The following is a 17980-nucleotide window of genomic DNA, read 5'->3' on the forward strand; positions in this document are numbered from 1 at the left end:
ATGTTTTGTTTCGGTCCTGAGGACAATTTTGGAGCAGAAAAGGGCTGTAAAGACCCGTGGACATCAGAATGGACCAGAGACAGCGCTGATTGTTCCACTGTGTATTTCTGTGTTCTGGGAAAAGTCATCCAACAGCTTCAGTGCAATGACAGTCGGGTTTGGTCCAACCATGGTCACGCATGCGTAGAACCCATGTCCCAGTGGGATGACTGCAATTTTACACCGACAACTCCAATTATAAGTAAGTCCGATTCTGAATATACTTCCAGGTGCTTCGTACATCCTAATTAGTGTTTTTGCCACAGTCTACCAAACGTATTGCGGTGAATAAGGCTTTATTATTTTATTTATTTGTTTAAGTGGTGTGATCAAGAATATACCACTTCTACGACGGTGGAATATTGACCGGACAGAACCCGGGGGAACCGATTTTATCATTTTGTAGTATTCCACAACGTAAAAGACTGCCAATCTGGCAGCATTAAATACAGACTCTGTTCCAGAGAATTTGTGCAGATTTATGGCTTTTTTTGTGACAATGATATCGCATTCATTTGCGTTTTTGTTATAAGATTGTTGACGTGATTCCTGAAATTATTAGCATTCGGTCTGCAGGACCCTGCATACAAACCTCTGTCCAGACTTCTTCCGGCCATCTTTATGAATTCCAGGCTGCATTTCAAAGGCGTAAAAAAGGGCTAATCGATGTCATCATTATATTTAAGCCACATAACCATAGTGCAGGATATGATATGCTCCATGAAAGTATGTATTTATTTATTTGATTGGGGTTTTACGCCGTACTCAAGACTATTTATACCACGACTGCCAGCATTGTGGTGGGAGGAAACCGTGCTTAACCCAGGGGAAACCCAAGACACTCTGCATGCTGCTGACAAACCTTCCCACGTACGGCCAGAGAGGAAGCCAGTATGAGCTGGACTTGAACTTACATCGACCACATTGCCGGAAAGTAAAACACAAGCATGATAAACATAAACAAGATAAACAGCATGCAACTAGAACCAAATTTTGGTCTTTTCACTTTGTAGAACTGAAGTGGCTGCTGAGTTTGTCTAAAAATTTAAATATAAAATGATGACTTAATACCAGTATTAGCTGATACACTCTCGAACAAATGGGCCCTGTGTATTAACATTGCCCAACGTCAGACTAAAGCCTATTTTTGAACGTTAGTTTTAAATAAACAGCCGGCGTCAGAAGGCTATTAAAATCCCGGATATCCAACCTACCAGCAGCGTTGTGTCTTTCGACGTTGGTTTTGTACCCGAGCTGATCCCTCAAATAATGGTGATGGCTTAACATGGTTGCAAATATTTCAATTTCAATATTAAAAATCCTGATAAAATGTAGATACTCTTATACGTGATAATGATGTTGATGATGGTGATGATTTATTTGATGGCTACATCATTCTAGTGACTATATTATTACAGATGACCCTCGCTGTGTGGACCCTAACGGCGTGAACCCTGACCCGGATAACTGTGCCCAGTTTCTAGCCTGTACTAACCGGACTGTCGTGGCCACCATGCAATGTCCGGAAAATACCCTGTTTTCGACCGCAAACAACACCTGCGAACTAAGTTTCTTGGTTGCCGAGGAATGCATGAACCGTGTGATCCCGGAGGACGTTGTCGTCAGTGAGTGTTTCCGGGTGGTATTAATAACGCACTATTCCACAAAGCCATTTAAAATCTCCTCACAATGTTTAGTTGTTCGTACTGAAAGTTGAAATTTGTTTGAAAAAGGCTATATTCTTTAATGAAACCTTTTTTGTGTATTTACGAAGAATATATAAAATTGTTGTCTTGAAGCAAATATTAGACATGCACCTTTACCATTTATATTACTATGACTAATTAAGTGAAACGCTTAATACATTTTTGAATTTTACGCATCAGAATTCTGATTTCTAGAGCCATATGTAACCTCTAACATTGAACGTTTGTTTTACACTAGTGAGAAATAGCTTTGTGGATTTATTTATTTATTTATTTATTTATTTAATTGATTGGTGTTTACGCCGTTTTCATGCTCACATGCCCTAGAATATTTTACTTATTCAACGGCGGCCAGTATTATGGTGAGAGGAAACCGGGCAGAGCCCGGCGGAAATCCATGACCATCCACGACCTTCTCACGTACGACCGGAGAGGAATCCAGCTAGAGCTGGACTTGAACTCGGGTCTCCTGGATCATTGTGCTGCGCTTTGTGGATTAAGGCATAGCCCTGAATCAATAGTGAGTTAAATCAAGAGTAAATCAAGAAATGAAAAAGGGATACGTGACAAGGAGGTATTGTCGGTCGTTTACAGGCTGATGAACAAAAGTGTGTTATCCTTCTCTCAAACTATACCTCCTACATCGAAACTTCGATAACTTCTGACGGCACTGAAGAACTATACTGACAGGATTTTCTCGATGAAGCAGAACTGTAAATCTGACAGTTAAGTGTGATATCACGGTGGTGACATTATCCTGAAAGGGACGATAAACTCTGAAGCCAAAACATTATAGTCTAACGGGAAACGTTTATCGTGGACAAAATGAACCACGCATGTGCTGGCGCCATATGCTGCAATAGCATACTTATGCTGTTAACAAAAGACTTTCCATCATTCTACAGCTTAAAATGGTTTGAAAAATGCTTCGAAAAATTTCCATACACGTCAGCATTATACATATATATATATATACATTTAGACCAGGTAAAACTCCTTTTTGGACGATAACTTTAATAATACTGTTGTGCAACTCGATTTTAGGCAATAACATGGATATTATTTTTCTCCAGCAATTTTTTGCAATACATCGAATAAGGCTGTTTTTACAACACATAGAAAATATATAAACTATCAACAAATCAGATCAGTGACTAAATTCTTCTTTTTTCTTTCAGCCACTGCCAGTCCTGTCATAGACGTCCCTTGCGAGGGAACAAAGAATGGTGATGTGGCGGATCACACGCATTGCGCCAGGTTTTACAAGTGCAACCACGGTCGTGTTGTGGCGCGCATAAAATGCCCCTCCGGAAGTGCCTTTTCCACCATAAAAAACAAGTGTGACTGGCTGGCGTCGGTAGAGTGCGGAGAAAGACAACTCACATAAACTACAAATTACAGCATCATTTAATATATTACTACGCACTTTTCCTTTTAACTTTTTTCTTGTCCAGATAAATTCATAGCACAGTACAACTTAAGTGAAGATCGAGAAGATTGTAAAACTAGATTTCCTAACGTTGATATGATTGTTCACATATTTCGTGCACAATAAATGCCTATTTTTGAGTACACATTTTCTTCACTGTTTTGATTGTAGTGGCGTCAAATAGCGGTGTGATATCATATATGCACCATACACAAATGACCTAAGGCAAAAGAGATATTATCACGCTGCAACCCATTTGAATATGATGCGATTGTTCATGAAACCAGATCCCCGAACCCTAAACGCAAAGCTGGATTAGAAACGTTGATCGAATTTTTATATGAGGCTTTAACATGCTAAATGTCGTCATTTTTTAAAACATGTTTTCATTCCTAATAAAACAATGACCAGATTTTTCAATAAGATACACATGCGTGACTGCCAGACACAAACACATTCGGTTGTTCAAAAGACACATATGCAATTCTGTGAGGTAGCGTAACGGTTCTGTGAGGTACAACATTTACGCTGTTCAAAATGAACGAAATGAAACATAATGCGGTTGGCTGGAAATATCACGTACGTTGCTGTGTGAAACAATTATCACGTTGTCAGTGGTGGATGCTCTGGTTTTGCTCTCCATGCTGTACTTTTCTTATAACGTATAGTTTTGTAACGTTGTGTACTTTGCACACATATATATACATACACAAGAAGTAATACATACGGTGCTATACAGTTATACAATGTCAAGGATTGTTAAAAAGGACAACGTACGGTGCTATGTTGTACAATGTTAAAGGTTATTCAGATGAAATACGTACATTGCTACGTTGTACAACAGTCATAGTTGTTCGGAAGAAACACGTACTGTGGTGCGTTAAGCAATATTAAGAGCTATTCATAAGGAATGCATACGGTGCTACGTATTGCATTGTTAACGGTTGTTTAGAAGGAATACTTAAGGTTCTATGTTGTACAATGTTGGGAAAGGTTCGTTAGGAATACTTCCGATGTTATTTTGTGCAATGTCAAGAGTTGCTCAGAAAAAAATACATATCGGTTTATGTTTTTGGAACATTATGGGCTGTTCAGAAGGAATACCTACGGCTCCACCGTATGTAACGTTAGGAGGTCTTCAGAAGAAACATGTACGGTGCTATGTTGTGCAGTTTTAAGGGTTGTTCAAAAAGAGTACGTACTGTGCTATGTTGTGCAATGTTAATGGTTGTTCAGAAGGACAACGTACTGCACATGCATGTTTCTCTAAAAGTAAGGGGTGAGGTATGCTATACAAAGGAGTACAACATACCTGTGCAGTTATGAATTCATCTGTGAAATGGAATGGCTGGTTAAGTCACGGTACTGTGTACCACACCAAGTACACCAGCATATTTTCTGTTTTAGACAATACACGAGAGCGTGACATATTCAGTAAGACTGCAGTTCTAGACAATATGTCTTTGTTGGCCTGAATTCAACACAGAATTAATGTGTTTAAGAACTTTGACGCTTAACCTAACCCAGGCCGACACTTCTTTAAAAGGAAGTGTGAATCATTCTCAATACTGCATGCATCTCAGCTTAAACCCAGCACACAATAAGAAAACATTTTAGAAACTGAACATCTAATGTTTCTTTAAGCGAATTCTTATGGTTATACTCCATATGTTCAAACCTTGTAAAACTGATCTTAGCTTGGTTTATTACATCTTTAACTTATAACATGTGAAAGCTATTTTTGTATAAACCTGACTCATGTGTGCTTAATTTGCTATTGTGAGGCTGAGTGTAAAGAGGAGTGTCGTTTACAGTTAGCTAAAACCGTGTGGAAGTGCTTCAAAATTCAACCTGCTTAGTTTGGCAATGCCAGTTCAATCCCACATAATGCATACGTTCATAAAAGGTAATAAGGCTGTTCTTATAGGTAAAAGACAATGAAAAATCAGAATTCCTGTGAAATATGTGATATTTCATCCTGTGTGTTATCATTCAGTTTAATGCTATATAGTATGCACTATATATGATAGTTACATGTAACTAAACGTTCGTACAGATGCTAAGTGCACGGCGTTCACAGCGACTGTCACAAAATGTGACGAGTGTCAGTCAGGAACAGATGGCTAGCCGTCCTTCCGGTTTAATCTCAAACGTGTTATAATTTCAAATCCGCCCGTGTTGTCGTTTTACAATCAAGCCAGTCAATGCAAATTTACACGTGCAAATTATCCATCCAGTCAGTGTGTCTCGCCGCTCTTTTCCAAATTTTAGACGACAGGCCTGATAGCACTAGATCCGATATTAAAATGAAATTGATGTGGGCGTCTGCATGGTATAAAGACTGTTGGATCTCGCGGTAATGTCACAGTCAACCAGTTGTCGCGCAGTAACCAAGCGTCCTCACCAGACACAATGAACCCCGTTGTTGTTGTAGCTGCTCTGGCCACCCTGACGGTCTCGGCTTTTGCCCAAACCACCGATGAGTGCTCTGAAGCTCTTGGAAGCGAATGGGTTTGGAGCAAGAACTTCGCGCGCAAAACCAGTGATTGTACCTTGGGTTACCACTGCTCAAATGGACAACCCGTGGCGCTTGCACGCCCATGTCCCGGCGACTTGTACTTCTCACTCAGTTTAGGAGTGTGTGTGCCTCCGGACACCGTCTACATGACTCTTTTCTTCGGGGTGAACACATGTGAGCAAGAGACGCAGAGATACAACCAGGCACTGAGGAGTAAGTAATTGAATACGGATACACCATTGTGCGTTTTTTCTTTATCACATCTGACTTATTAACATGTTCCTATGACGTTTTAAGCATTTGTATTTCCATCATCGATTCCTGTAAGCCGATCTTCATATTTCTAACACCTTATCACGGTGTTAATCGAGTCTTCACACACCACGCACCATATCACGGTCTTAATCGAGTGCTCATACATTTCACACCTTATCAGCGCCGTAATCGGACCCTCACACATCACACACCTTATAACGGTCGTCATCGTGTCCTAATATAACGGTTTCATTAGTTTTCTCTGCAGACACTAACTGAACAGTCGATAGCGTCAATTTGTAATTTCCACGAACTCTTATAACTGTTAGTTCGTACCTTCTACCAGCCGCCTATTTCTGATTACTCAAAACAGCCATCAGTAGCTTCTACCAACTGCCTATTTCTAATTACCCCAAACATCCATCAGTATTAGCTTGCAACTTCTCCAGACAGTTATCAGCGTCAGTTTGTAACTTCTCCTGACAGTTATCAGCGTCAGTTTGTAACTTCTCCAGACAGTTATCAGCATCAGTTTGCAACTTCTCCAGACAATTATCAACGTCAGGTCGTAACTTCTCCAGACAGTTATCAGACAGTTTGTAATTTCTTCCAGTAGTCATCAGTGTAAATTTGTAACTTTTCCGGACAGTGATCAATGTCAGTTTGAAACTTCACCCCGAACAGTCAACACTGTAAACTTCCTCACACAGTGACCAGTTTCAATTTGCAATGTTCCCGGACAGTCATGAGTGTCAGTTTGTAACTTCCCCTGAACAGTGATCAATGTCAGTTTGTAACTGTCCCGGACAATCATCAGTGTCAGTTTATAACTTCCCCGAACAGTCATCAGTGTAAATTTGTAACTTTCCCGGACAGTCATCAGTGTCAATTTGTAACTGCTCCGGGCAGCCATCAGTATATCTTATCTAAAAAGAGTCCATTCCCGAATATTCATTAGCTCTGCATTTGCTAGAAAATATCTTTGCCTTTTTGTGTTCTGGCTTATCGAGTGACGCCACGTCGTGCTTCCATTTGTTCTATCATAGTGCAACTCATGGCTGTATGAGAATTCCTGATTAAAAGTCGATTTATAGAGTTACCAAACACGTCAGAAAAATTCCTATGGCCATACAAGTCTATTTCTACCCATCAGCCTCAGGTAATAAGGTGTATTACTTCAGGTAATAAGATTTGTTGTCTTATCTTTTCATTAACTATTATAGCTATCTCTAATTAGTCACCCTGGAAGATATAACACCTAAATTTATCACTACAGACCTGTACAATTCTTAAAAGGTTAGTGCCAATTTATCTGTACGCTGAATAGTTATTGCGGTCTGCCGCAAATGTTGGATCTGTAGGTTGCTAAGGATATATCCACATCGTCTGGTACATATACGTACTATCAAACGTGCTACAGATGTTTGTCGAGTAATCGGGTTATACTATATATTCAGCCTCAAGCACCGGTTGTCGGCCTGGGCTGTGAATTGGATATCTCCCTCATTTTCTATGTTTTTGCTCCGTCCTCCTAAAGCACGTTGCTACCATTTGCCTACTACATGTACACCATAATCAGTAGAATTTCCCAATAAGTGTTAGATATCATCGAACTGAACTGATGGGTGTTCTTCCCGTGTGCGTTTCATCGGCTAGGCATACAAAGCTATGGTTCAGGATTGGCCTCTTGCAGGGGTAATTGCCTTTAAAATAAACAAATTTCTCACCGCCTTGGTGGCGATAATATTGTCTTACATGAAGTTTATTGGCAATCACATGCTATCTACGAATATGGCTGTCAAACAGAACGCGCGATGTGGATGCAAATCTTACTCACGTGTGTGGGAATACTCTTCAGCCACTTCCTACATGTATTGTCCGATTGCAAACTCCAGCGGAAAATACCAATTAAATCAAACGAAATGAATTTAAATTGATCATATATTTGCAGAAGAGGGAGCGAGTTGTGCCTAAGTGGTTATAATGTTTGTTTTCCTGTTGCTCGTATACAGGTGCACAGGCTCAATCCCTGGTCTAGGGGGCCTCTGTGGCCGAGGTGGTTAGTATACCAGCGCGTAACAATAGCCACCAATGCGGTTGATGTGAGTTCAAGTAATGCTTATTCTGCCTTCCTCTCAAGGCATATGTGGGTTTTTCCTCAGGCTCTGCCAAGTTTCCTCCCACCGTAATGCTGGTGGCCGTCGTATAGGTCAAATATTTCTTAGTAAGGCGTAAAACAGCAATTAAATATATAAATAAGAAATATGTGGTCTTCAAGCTCTTATTGTTCGCGGGACTGCTGACAATAAGCGGCCAACGACGTGCGACCGTCTGCGAAGCCTTTTCGTCGTTAAAGGTCAGTGATCTTTCACCAGTGTGTCACACCTGGGAAAGCTCGTTTGTAACTGGTATCTCCCTAGCACCCCAGTTTCCTCCACTCATGAAGCTGACCGCTATCATGTAAAGGCAAATAGAAAGACATTAAACGACAATCAAGTAGCCTGCATTTTTTCTCGATATTTCCCATTCTTGTTTAGGAAATTAAAACATTTTTTACATTATAATTTACCATTTTGCTGGCCTAATGGTTGGAGCGCCCTCTTCAAAGTCGGGAGACCCGGGTTCAGACTTTTAAAAAAAATGTACTTGTTGCTGCCTCGACTGGGGCTCAGCACTAAGAGGTTAGAGCAAGGAAGCAAAACTGGTAGGCTTGGTGTCAATATAATACGATTGAGGGGTCAATATAATGCGATTGAGTGGGGTACCATGTCTGGTTTCTTCGGCATGATACTTCTGTGACGGCAAGGATCAGCCGTGCCGCAAGAAGACACAGTGTATGTATCTTTGTCGTTATATGAGTAAAAAACTGTTGAGTACGACCTAAAACCTTAAGCATACATACATATGTGTATACATTTCGATTATTTTATATTATCAGCATATTGTGTGTATTTGTCACTTAACTTAAATTCTTTACACTATTTTATCAGCTCGTCGTGTAAACACCTGTACTGTCTTCCGGCAAACTTACGCCAATGGGCCGTCCCAGACTCGCCTGTACGCCGGGGACCCGCAAGACTGTAGGCAGTACTTCAACTGTCAAGTGGGCGGCGGCAAGGACTGGCTGCACATCTGTCCTGGGGGAACCTATTTCGACAACATTGCAGGTGAATGTAGTATGCTGACCCTCGACCGATCCAGGTGCGCCAGTTAAATAACGGACGATATGTACAGAATGAAAGATCCCCGAACTGATTCTACTCCATGTATATGGTTGTAATTCCCTGAATAATAAAACGATTCATGTTTCTGTAAAACACAGGTTTGGTTACACAGTCAGTTGAATTCATTTATGTGTATAGAATCTAAGGGAAAATTATATAGTACATCACACAGTGTATAGAATCTAAGGGAAAATTATATAGTACATCACACAGTAATATCACTTTAACAATTATATCGCTTATCCAGTTATATCGTCTAAACAACGGTATCGCTTACACATTGATATCCTTATCCTTACCTTACTATGACAAACTTTAAAAATGATATCGTTTATACAATTGTATTGTTTAAACAATGATGTCGCTAAAACAATGATATTGCAGAATAGTATCCATCTCAAACTGGTTCTATTGCGGCTTTACGCCAGGAGGTTTACTATTTCTACCTGGTAAAGGGCTGTAGTTTACACCGTCACTCCGATTTTCAGGATTAATTGGGAATAAACTCGCGGCACCCAGCGAACTCTTTACATCTTCTTTTAGGACACTTACGTTTTAATACGATTATAATGTAGATCAACTCTTCAGCATGTGAACATCGCTTGATGACATTAGGATAATCTCATGAGCTACTTACCAAAGGTCGGTGGTTGATTTTAGGCATTTTGAATGAGCAAATCCATTTCTACAGACAAAGGGATAACGTGACTATCTCACAGTAGTGAATAATCGTTTAAAACATTCCTGGATCCGCATTCAGATATAAGCCACAATTAAAAATGTCTCCGATTGGTGCTTTAAATTTTATCCACGTCAATTCATAATTGTTTTCTGTGGTTCCTGGCTCACAAACAGACAGACAGGCAAATATACGCGACAAAAACGTATAACCTCGACCACTGGAGAAAGTAACAAATACATCAATGCGAAACTCGTCTTCGTGAAACCAGATGCACAATGACACCCGGTGTGAAAAATCCACTGGGCTAGATGGTGGAAAGGTTTATATATGGAGGATGTCGGACAGAGCGTGAAGGAAACCACTGCCTTTGTTCGAAACCTGATGAGCCCAACCTAATCATCTTGCATCTTCTCGCCAAGAATTTCAAACTCTCAATAATAAAACTTATACCTGACCAAAATATATTATTTCATTTATTCATTTGTTTTTTACGCCATACTCAAGAGTATTTCACTTATACGACGGCGGCCAGCATGAAGATGGGAGAAAACCGGACAGGGCCCTGGGAAAGCCAAAAATGTAGACATTTTTTCCTTATTTACATACCAAGCATGTACCTGTACACCAAAACTTACATTTCCTCCCAATAAACAGAAGTTCCAAAAGGGTATTAATTATTACTGGCTTAAGTCACGGCCGAGCATGGACAACCAGATATGAACGTGCAACTGGTCAAAGGCAACGTTTTAGGCTAACAACCTGGCAAGTTGTACACACAAGTGTCAAGAACAGCGTTTAGATACGTTACACGTGTAACCACCGTGCCCAGTTAAACGTATTTCACCTACTGGTAGAAAACGAATAAACCATTGCCTTTTGGCAGGTAAGCGACAAACTTTGGCATAGATGTGAAGGCAAATAATCTCCAACGATCTTGCCACAAATGCCCTTAGTTAGAACCGTGGGCGTGGAATATCGAGGTTTCCATGTCCATGCTTGGGACTGACCCAAAATCAGTCTCTTCCGCATGACATTCCAGTGAGACAGCACTGTTTGTAAATATGTGAACGTTGTGTCCTGCCTATAATTAGGAGACATTCTCGTAATACAATGAAAAAGGTATTGAAAGCCGAGGGTAAACAAACTATTGACCTTTGCTAAGTTACGGACGAACATTCTAACGTGTCATTTATTTATTGTTTATTTCACCAGTGTTTTACGCAAGAATATTTCACTTATACGACGGCCTCTCACATGTGATATATAGACATGCTATATTGGTGAAAGGCAAGTGGTCTTCCGTGCGACAGTCGTGTACAGCTTATTGCCACCAAAGCCTCACAAACATAAAAATGAAAGGATCTATAAAATCCCTGCCCAAGGTCGGGTTTAAACCCACAAGTGGGTCCTCTGTGGCTCAGTTGGTTAGCGCGCTAGCGCATCGTATTGACCCAGGAGCCTCTCGCCAATGCAATTGCTGTGAGTTCAAATCCAGCTCATGCTGGCTTCCTCTCCGGCCGTACGTGGGAAGATCTGCCAGCAGCCTGCGGATGGTAATGAATTTTCCCCGGGCTGTGTCCGGTTTCCTCCCACCACAATGCTGACCGCCGTCGTGTAAGTGAAATATTCTTGAGTACGGCGTAAAATATCAATCAATCAAATAAATAAATAAATAAAAAAATAAATAAACCCACAAGTCTCGCTTCCAGACAAATGGAACGCAAGCGTACATATTTAGAAACAAAAACCACACTTCCACCACAAAAAAACATTATGAATCATTTTCTTCGTATTTGATGTTAAATCATTTTCTATTCCCGTTACTAATTAATTATACTGACACTTCTTTAAAAGAAAATGTGAATCATTCTCAACACTGCATGTATCTCAGCTTAAACCTTGCACAAAACAAGAAAATATTTTAGAAATTGAACATCTAATGTTTCTTTAATCGAATTCTTATGGTTATATTACATATGCTCTAACCTTGTAAAATTGATCTTAGTTGGGTATAGTATGTCTGTTATTTATAACGTGTGCAAGCTATTTTTGCGCTGTATGAGCCTGACTCATGTGTGAGGCTGAGTACAAAGAGAAGTGTCCTTTACAGTTAGCTAAAACCTTGTGGAAGTGCCTCAGAATTCGCCCTGCTTAGAATGGCGATGCCAGTTCAATCCCATATAATGTATATGTTCATAAAAGGCAAAAACACTGTTCTTATGGGGGTATAAGATCATGAAAAATCAGATTTCCCTGCAATGTGATATTTCATACTATGTGTTATCATTCAGCTTAATACTATTCAGACTTAGCTTGCAGTATATATGATAGTTACATCATTGTACAATAAAGTTTGATTACCAAAACACGATAACAGCCTCGGGACTTTGGGCTTCATGGGTTAGTCTGCCTGCCTGTCTGCCACCAAAGCTTTCTCACTTGGACTTTCTCGCTTGAGCTTTGTTACTTGAATTTTCAGCACTAATAGAATTGATTGCTCTGACATGTTCTCTCCGACTATTCTGTTATTACTCCGTCTGGATGTTTACAAAGGAGGTTTGTTTGAGTGCATATCACCTTGTTTCATACAGACAAGTGATAAGCTACTCGTCAAACACAACGTTCTAGAAACAGTCTAGGTGTGAGTGTAGCTGTATGTAACTCAGCCTTCATTCAGATGCTAAGTGCACGGCGTTCACAGTGACTGTCACAAAATGTGACGAGTGTCAATCAGGGACAGATGGCTAGCCGTCCTTCCGGTTTAATCCCAAACATATTACAATTTAAGTCCGCACGTGTTGCCGTTTTACAATCAAGCCAGTCAATGCAAATTTACACGTGTAAATTATCCATCCAGTCAGTGTGTCTTGCCGCTCTTTTCCAAATGTCAGACGACAGAACTCATAGGACTGGATCCAATATTAAAATAAAATTGACGTGGGCGTCTGCATGGTATAAAGACTGTTGGATCTCGCGGTACAGTCACAGTCAGCCAGTTGTCGCAGCAGTAACCAAGCGTCCTCACCAGACACAATGAGCCCCGTTGTTGTTGTTGTAGCTGCTCTAGCCACCCTGACGGTCTCGGCTTTTGCCCAAACCACCGATCAGTGCTCTAAAACTCTTGGAGCGAATGGGTTTGGAGCAAGAACTTCGCACGCAAAACCAGTGATTGTACCTTGGGTTACCACTGCTCAAATGGACAACCCGTGGCGCTTGCACGCCCATGTCCCGGCGACTTGTACTTTTCAGTCAGTTTAGGAGTGTGTGTGCCTCCGGACACCGTCTACATGACTCTTTTCTTCGGGGCGAACACATGCGAGCAAGAGACGCAGAGATACAACCAGGCACTAAGGAGTAAGTAATTGAATACGGACCATGGTGCGATTTTTTCTTTATCACAGCTGGCGTATTAACATGTTTCCTGTGACGTTTTCGGCATTTGTTTTTGTCATCCAGTTCTCTAAGCGATCTTCATATTTCTAACACCTTATCACGGTGTTAATAGGGTCCTCCCATACCACACACCATATCACGGTCTTAATCGAATGCTCATACATCACACACCTTCTCATGGACCTTAATAGGGTCCTCACACAGCACACACCTTATCACGGTCTTCATCGGGTCCTCATACACCTCACACCTTATCAGTGCCGTACCTTACCACGGTCTTAAACGAACGCTCACTCGCCACACACCTTGGCACGGACCTTAATCGTGTCCTCACACAACACATACTTTATCACGGTCTTCATGGGGTCCTCATATAACGGTTTCATTAGTTTGCTTGTTAGTTATGATCTCTAGACAGCAATTAGTGTCGGTGTGTTATTTTCTCGGACAGTCCATAGCTTCAGTTTGTTAGTTCCACGAACTGTTTGTTCGTAGTTTCCACCAACATTCATGACTGACTGTTTCTAATTGCGCCATTGTCGTGGGGTTTCCCCTGGGATCTCCCCGGCCGCCGTCGTATGATTGAAATATTCTTGAGTACGTCGTAAAACACCAATCAAATAAACAAATAAATAATTATCCCAAACATCTCCATCAGTATTAGTTTGTAAGTTCTCCAGACAGTTATCAGCGTCAGTTTGCAACTTCTCCAGACAGTTATCAACGTCAGTTTGTAACTTCTCCTGACAGTTATCAGCGTCAGTTTGTAACTTCTCCAGACAGTTATCAGCGTCAGTTTGTAACTTCTCCAGACAGTTATCAGCGTCAGTTTGTAACTACTCCAGACACTTATCAGCGTCAGTTTGTAACTTCTCCAGACACTTATCAGCGTCAGTTTGTAACTTTTCCAGACACTTATCAGCGTCAGTTTGTAACTTTTCCAGACAGTTGTGTAAGTTTCCAACTTCCTGGGACAGTCATGAGTGTTAGTTTTTATCTTCCTGCGACAGTCATCAGTGTCAGTTTGTTATTTCTCCCCAGTAGTCATTATTGTAAATTTGTAACTTTCCCGGACAGTGATACATGTCAGTTTAAAACTTCACCCGGCAGTCATCAGTGCCAGTTTCTGACGTCCTCCGACACTCATCAGTGTAAATTTGTAACTTCCCCACACAGTTATCAATTTCAATTTGCAATGTTCAGTCGATGAGGACAGTCATGAGTGTCAGTATCTAACTTTCCCAAGACAGTCATCAGTACAATTTTGTAACTTTCCCGGGACAGCCATCAGTGTCAGTTTGTAACTTTCCAGGACAGTGATAAATGTCAGTTTGTAACTTCTCCGAACAGTCATCAGTGTAAGTTTGTAACTTTCTCGGACAGTCGTCAGAGTCAGTTTGTAACTTCCCCGGACAGTCGTCAGTGTCAATTTGTAACTGCTCCGGGCAGCCATCAGTATATCTTATCTAAACAGACTCCCTTCCTAAATGTTCATTAGCTCTGCATTAACTGGTTGCTAAGGATATATCCACATCGTCTGGTACGTATACGTACTATCAAACGTGCTACAGATGTTTGTCGATTAATCGGGTCATAATATATAATCAGCCCCAACTATTGGTTGTGGGATGGGCTGTGAATTGGATGGTTCTCTCATCTTATATGTTTCTGCTGTCAAACTGATCTCACGATGTGGATGGAAATCTTATGTGTCGGAATGGTCTTCAGCCACTTCCTACATGTATTGTCCGATTGCAAACTCCAGCGGAAAATACCATTTAAATCAACCGAAATGAATTTAAATTGATCATATGCTTACAGAAGAGGGAACGAGTCGTGCCCAAGTGGTTATGGTGTTTGTTTTCCTGTTGCTCGTATATAGGTGCATAGTACAGGTCTAGGGGGCCTCTGTGGCCGAGGTGGTTAGTGTACCAGCGTGGAGCAATAGCCACCAATGTGGTTGCTATGATTTCAAGTCCAGCTCATTCTGGCTTCCTCTCAAGACGTACGTGGGTTTTCCCCGGGCTCTGCCCAGTTTCCTCCCACCGTAGTGCTGGCCACCGTCTTATAGGTCAAACATTTCTTAGTAAGGCGTAAAACAGCAATTAAATATATAAACAGGACATATGTGTGGTCTTTAAGCTCTAATTGTTCGTGGAACTTTGCTGACAATAAGCGGCCAACCACGTGCGAACGTTAGCGAAGCCTTTTGTTGTTGAAGGTCACTGATCTTTCACCAGTGTGTCCCAGTTTCCTCCACCTTCTATCGTGTAAGTGCAAATAGAAAGGCATTAAATGACAATCAACCAGCTTACAGTTTTTTTCGATATTTTTCATTCTTGTTTAGGAAGAAACAAAATTGAAACATGTTACATTATAATTTATCACTTTGCTGGCCTAATGGTTAGAGCGTCCTCCTCAAAGCCGGGAGGGGCCTCCGTGGCTCAGTTGGTTAGCGCGCTAGCGCAGCGTAATGACCCAGGAGTCTCTCACCAATGCGGTCGCTGTGAGTTCAAGTCCAGCTCATGCTGGCTTCCTCTCCGGCCGTATGTGAGAAGGTCTGTCAGCAACCTGCGGATGGTCGTGGGTTTCCCCCGGGCCCTGCCCGGTTTCCGCCCACCATAATGCTGGCCGCCGTCGTATAAGTGAAATATTCTTGAGTACGGCGTAAAACACCAATCAAAAAAAAAAAAAAAAAATCAAAGCCGGGAGATCCGGGATCAGACTTAAAAAAAAATGTACTTGTTGCTGCCTCGATTAAGGCTCAGCACTGAGAGGTTAGAGCAAGGAAGCAAAACTGGTAGGCTTGGTGTCAATATAATACGATTGAGTGGAGTGCCATGTCTGGTATCTTCGGCATGATACTTCTATGGCAGCAAGGATTGGCCCCGCCACAAGACGACGCAGTATATGTATGCACAGCTAATGACTCTTTGTCGTCATATGAGTGAAAAAACTGTTGAATATGACGTAAAACCCCAAGCATAGGTACATATATATTACATATTTCAATTATTTTATATTTTCAGCATTTTGTGTATATTTATCGCTTTACTTAAATTATTTACACTATTTTATCAGCTCGCCGTGTAAGTACCTGTGCTGCCTTCAAGCGAACTTACCTGAATGAGCCGTCCCGTTGAGTACGACGTAAAACCTTAAGCATACATAAATATGTGTATACATTTCGATTATTTTATATTATCAGCATTTTGTGTGTATTTGTCACTTAACTTAAGTTCTTTACACTATTTTATCAGCTCGCCGTAATAGCACCTGTACTGTCTTCAAGCAAACTTACCTGAATGAGCCGTCCCAGACTCGCTTGTACGCCGGGGACCCGCAAGACTGTAGGCAGTACTTCAGCTGTCAAGTGGGCGGCGGCAAGGACTGGCTGCACATCTGTCCTGGGGGAACCTATTTCGACAACACTGTGGGTGACTGCAGTATGCTGACGGCCGACCCGAGCAAGTGCGCCAGTTAAATAACGGACGATATGTACAGAATAAAAGAAAATTGATTCTACTCCATGTATATGGTTGTAATTCCCTGAATAATAAAACGATTCATGTTTCTGTAAAACACAGGTTTGGTTACACAGTCATTTGAGTTCATTTATGTGTATAGAATCTAAGGGAAAATTATATAGCACATCATACAATAATATCAATTTAAACAACGTTATTGTTTACACATTGATATCGAATATACAGTTAAATCTCTTAAACAATGATATCATTTACACAGTGACAACCTGAAAGGAGAAGAAAACATAAAAATGATGCCAAAATCAGATGAAAGAGCGTCAGAACTTATTTACAAAAATGATCTTTATTATTTTTTCCATTTTTTTTTTCAGGAGAAAAGGGTATTTCAAAATATTTTTGTATGGTGGGTATTTGGGATCACCTTTTGGTACTTATCGACGTTGCATAATAATGCTCTAAAAAAGGATGTGATGCATGTCTAATAAATTTATTTGAATGTAAAATTTGTTGTTTATATACAAACATATGCATTTAATTTGAATTGTGATAATATTTATGAATATATTAAAATTATAAATATGATCAAAATCCAGGTAGTACGCATCTTTTAGCTGACAAGACCAAATTCCCGTGCAAATATATTTATTAAACAAGTCTTACATCCTCACTTATAGCATTTTAACACGAAGGCTATATGTACCAAAAGGTGGTCCTAAATACACCAACTGACAATATATTTAATTCACTTTTTGTCTTTAAAGAAAAATCTAATAACATTGTGAAGATCACATTTGCGACTAATTTTTCGCTTATTTATCTGAACTTTATGTAATTTTTATGTTTTCTCCTTCTTTAAACAATGATATGTTTTTAACAATAGTATTGTCTAAACAGTGATATTGTCTAAACAGTGATATTTGTCTCAACAATGATACCGTCACTCCGATTTTCAGGATTTAGTGGGAATAAACTCGCGGCACCCAGCCAACTCTTTACATCTTTATTTAGGACACTTACCTTTGAATACGTTTATAATATAGACCAACTTTTCAGCATGTGAACATCGCTTGATGACTCCAGGAAAATCTCATTAGTTACTTACCAAAGGTCGGTGGTTGATTTTAGGCATTTGGAATGAGCAAATCAATTTCTACAGACAAAAGGATAACGCTCTGCATTTGTCACTATCTCACCATAGTGAATAATCGTTTAAATTTGAGCGTCACGTCCGACATTTGTATACCAT

The 17980-nt window shown here is 40.5% G+C and overlaps 2 protein-coding genes and 1 long non-coding RNA gene across 3 annotated transcripts; all 3 read left to right on the top strand.

Annotated features, from left to right (window-relative positions):
* Window positions 1–3132, top strand: LOC135473534 (peritrophin-1-like). Its single transcript, XM_064753387.1, has 3 exons — window positions 1–241; window positions 1458–1664; window positions 2924–3132. The coding sequence occupies exons 1-3, from the start codon at window positions 1–3 to the stop codon at window positions 3130–3132; spliced, it is 657 nt and encodes a 218-aa protein (XP_064609457.1).
* A 2428-nt stretch (window positions 3133–5560) lies between these two features.
* On the top strand, window positions 5561–9189 carry LOC135472132 (uncharacterized). Its single transcript, XM_064751488.1, has 2 exons — window positions 5561–5905; window positions 8938–9189. The coding sequence occupies exons 1-2, from the start codon at window positions 5587–5589 to the stop codon at window positions 9159–9161; spliced, it is 543 nt and encodes a 180-aa protein (XP_064607558.1). The 5' UTR covers window positions 5561–5586; the 3' UTR covers window positions 9162–9189.
* Window positions 9190–12863: 3674 nt separating this feature from the next.
* Window positions 12864–16830, top strand: LOC135474086 (uncharacterized). Its single transcript, XR_010444625.1, has 2 exons — window positions 12864–13207; window positions 16507–16830. It is a non-coding gene; the product is annotated as an uncharacterized LOC135474086 (long non-coding RNA).
* Window positions 16831–17980: the final 1150 nt, after the last annotated feature.

The sequence above is a fragment of the Liolophura sinensis genome, chromosome 8, assembly GCF_032854445.1.
Source record: "Liolophura sinensis isolate JHLJ2023 chromosome 8, CUHK_Ljap_v2, whole genome shotgun sequence".
Lineage (NCBI taxonomy): Eukaryota > Metazoa > Mollusca > Polyplacophora > Chitonida > Chitonidae > Liolophura > Liolophura sinensis.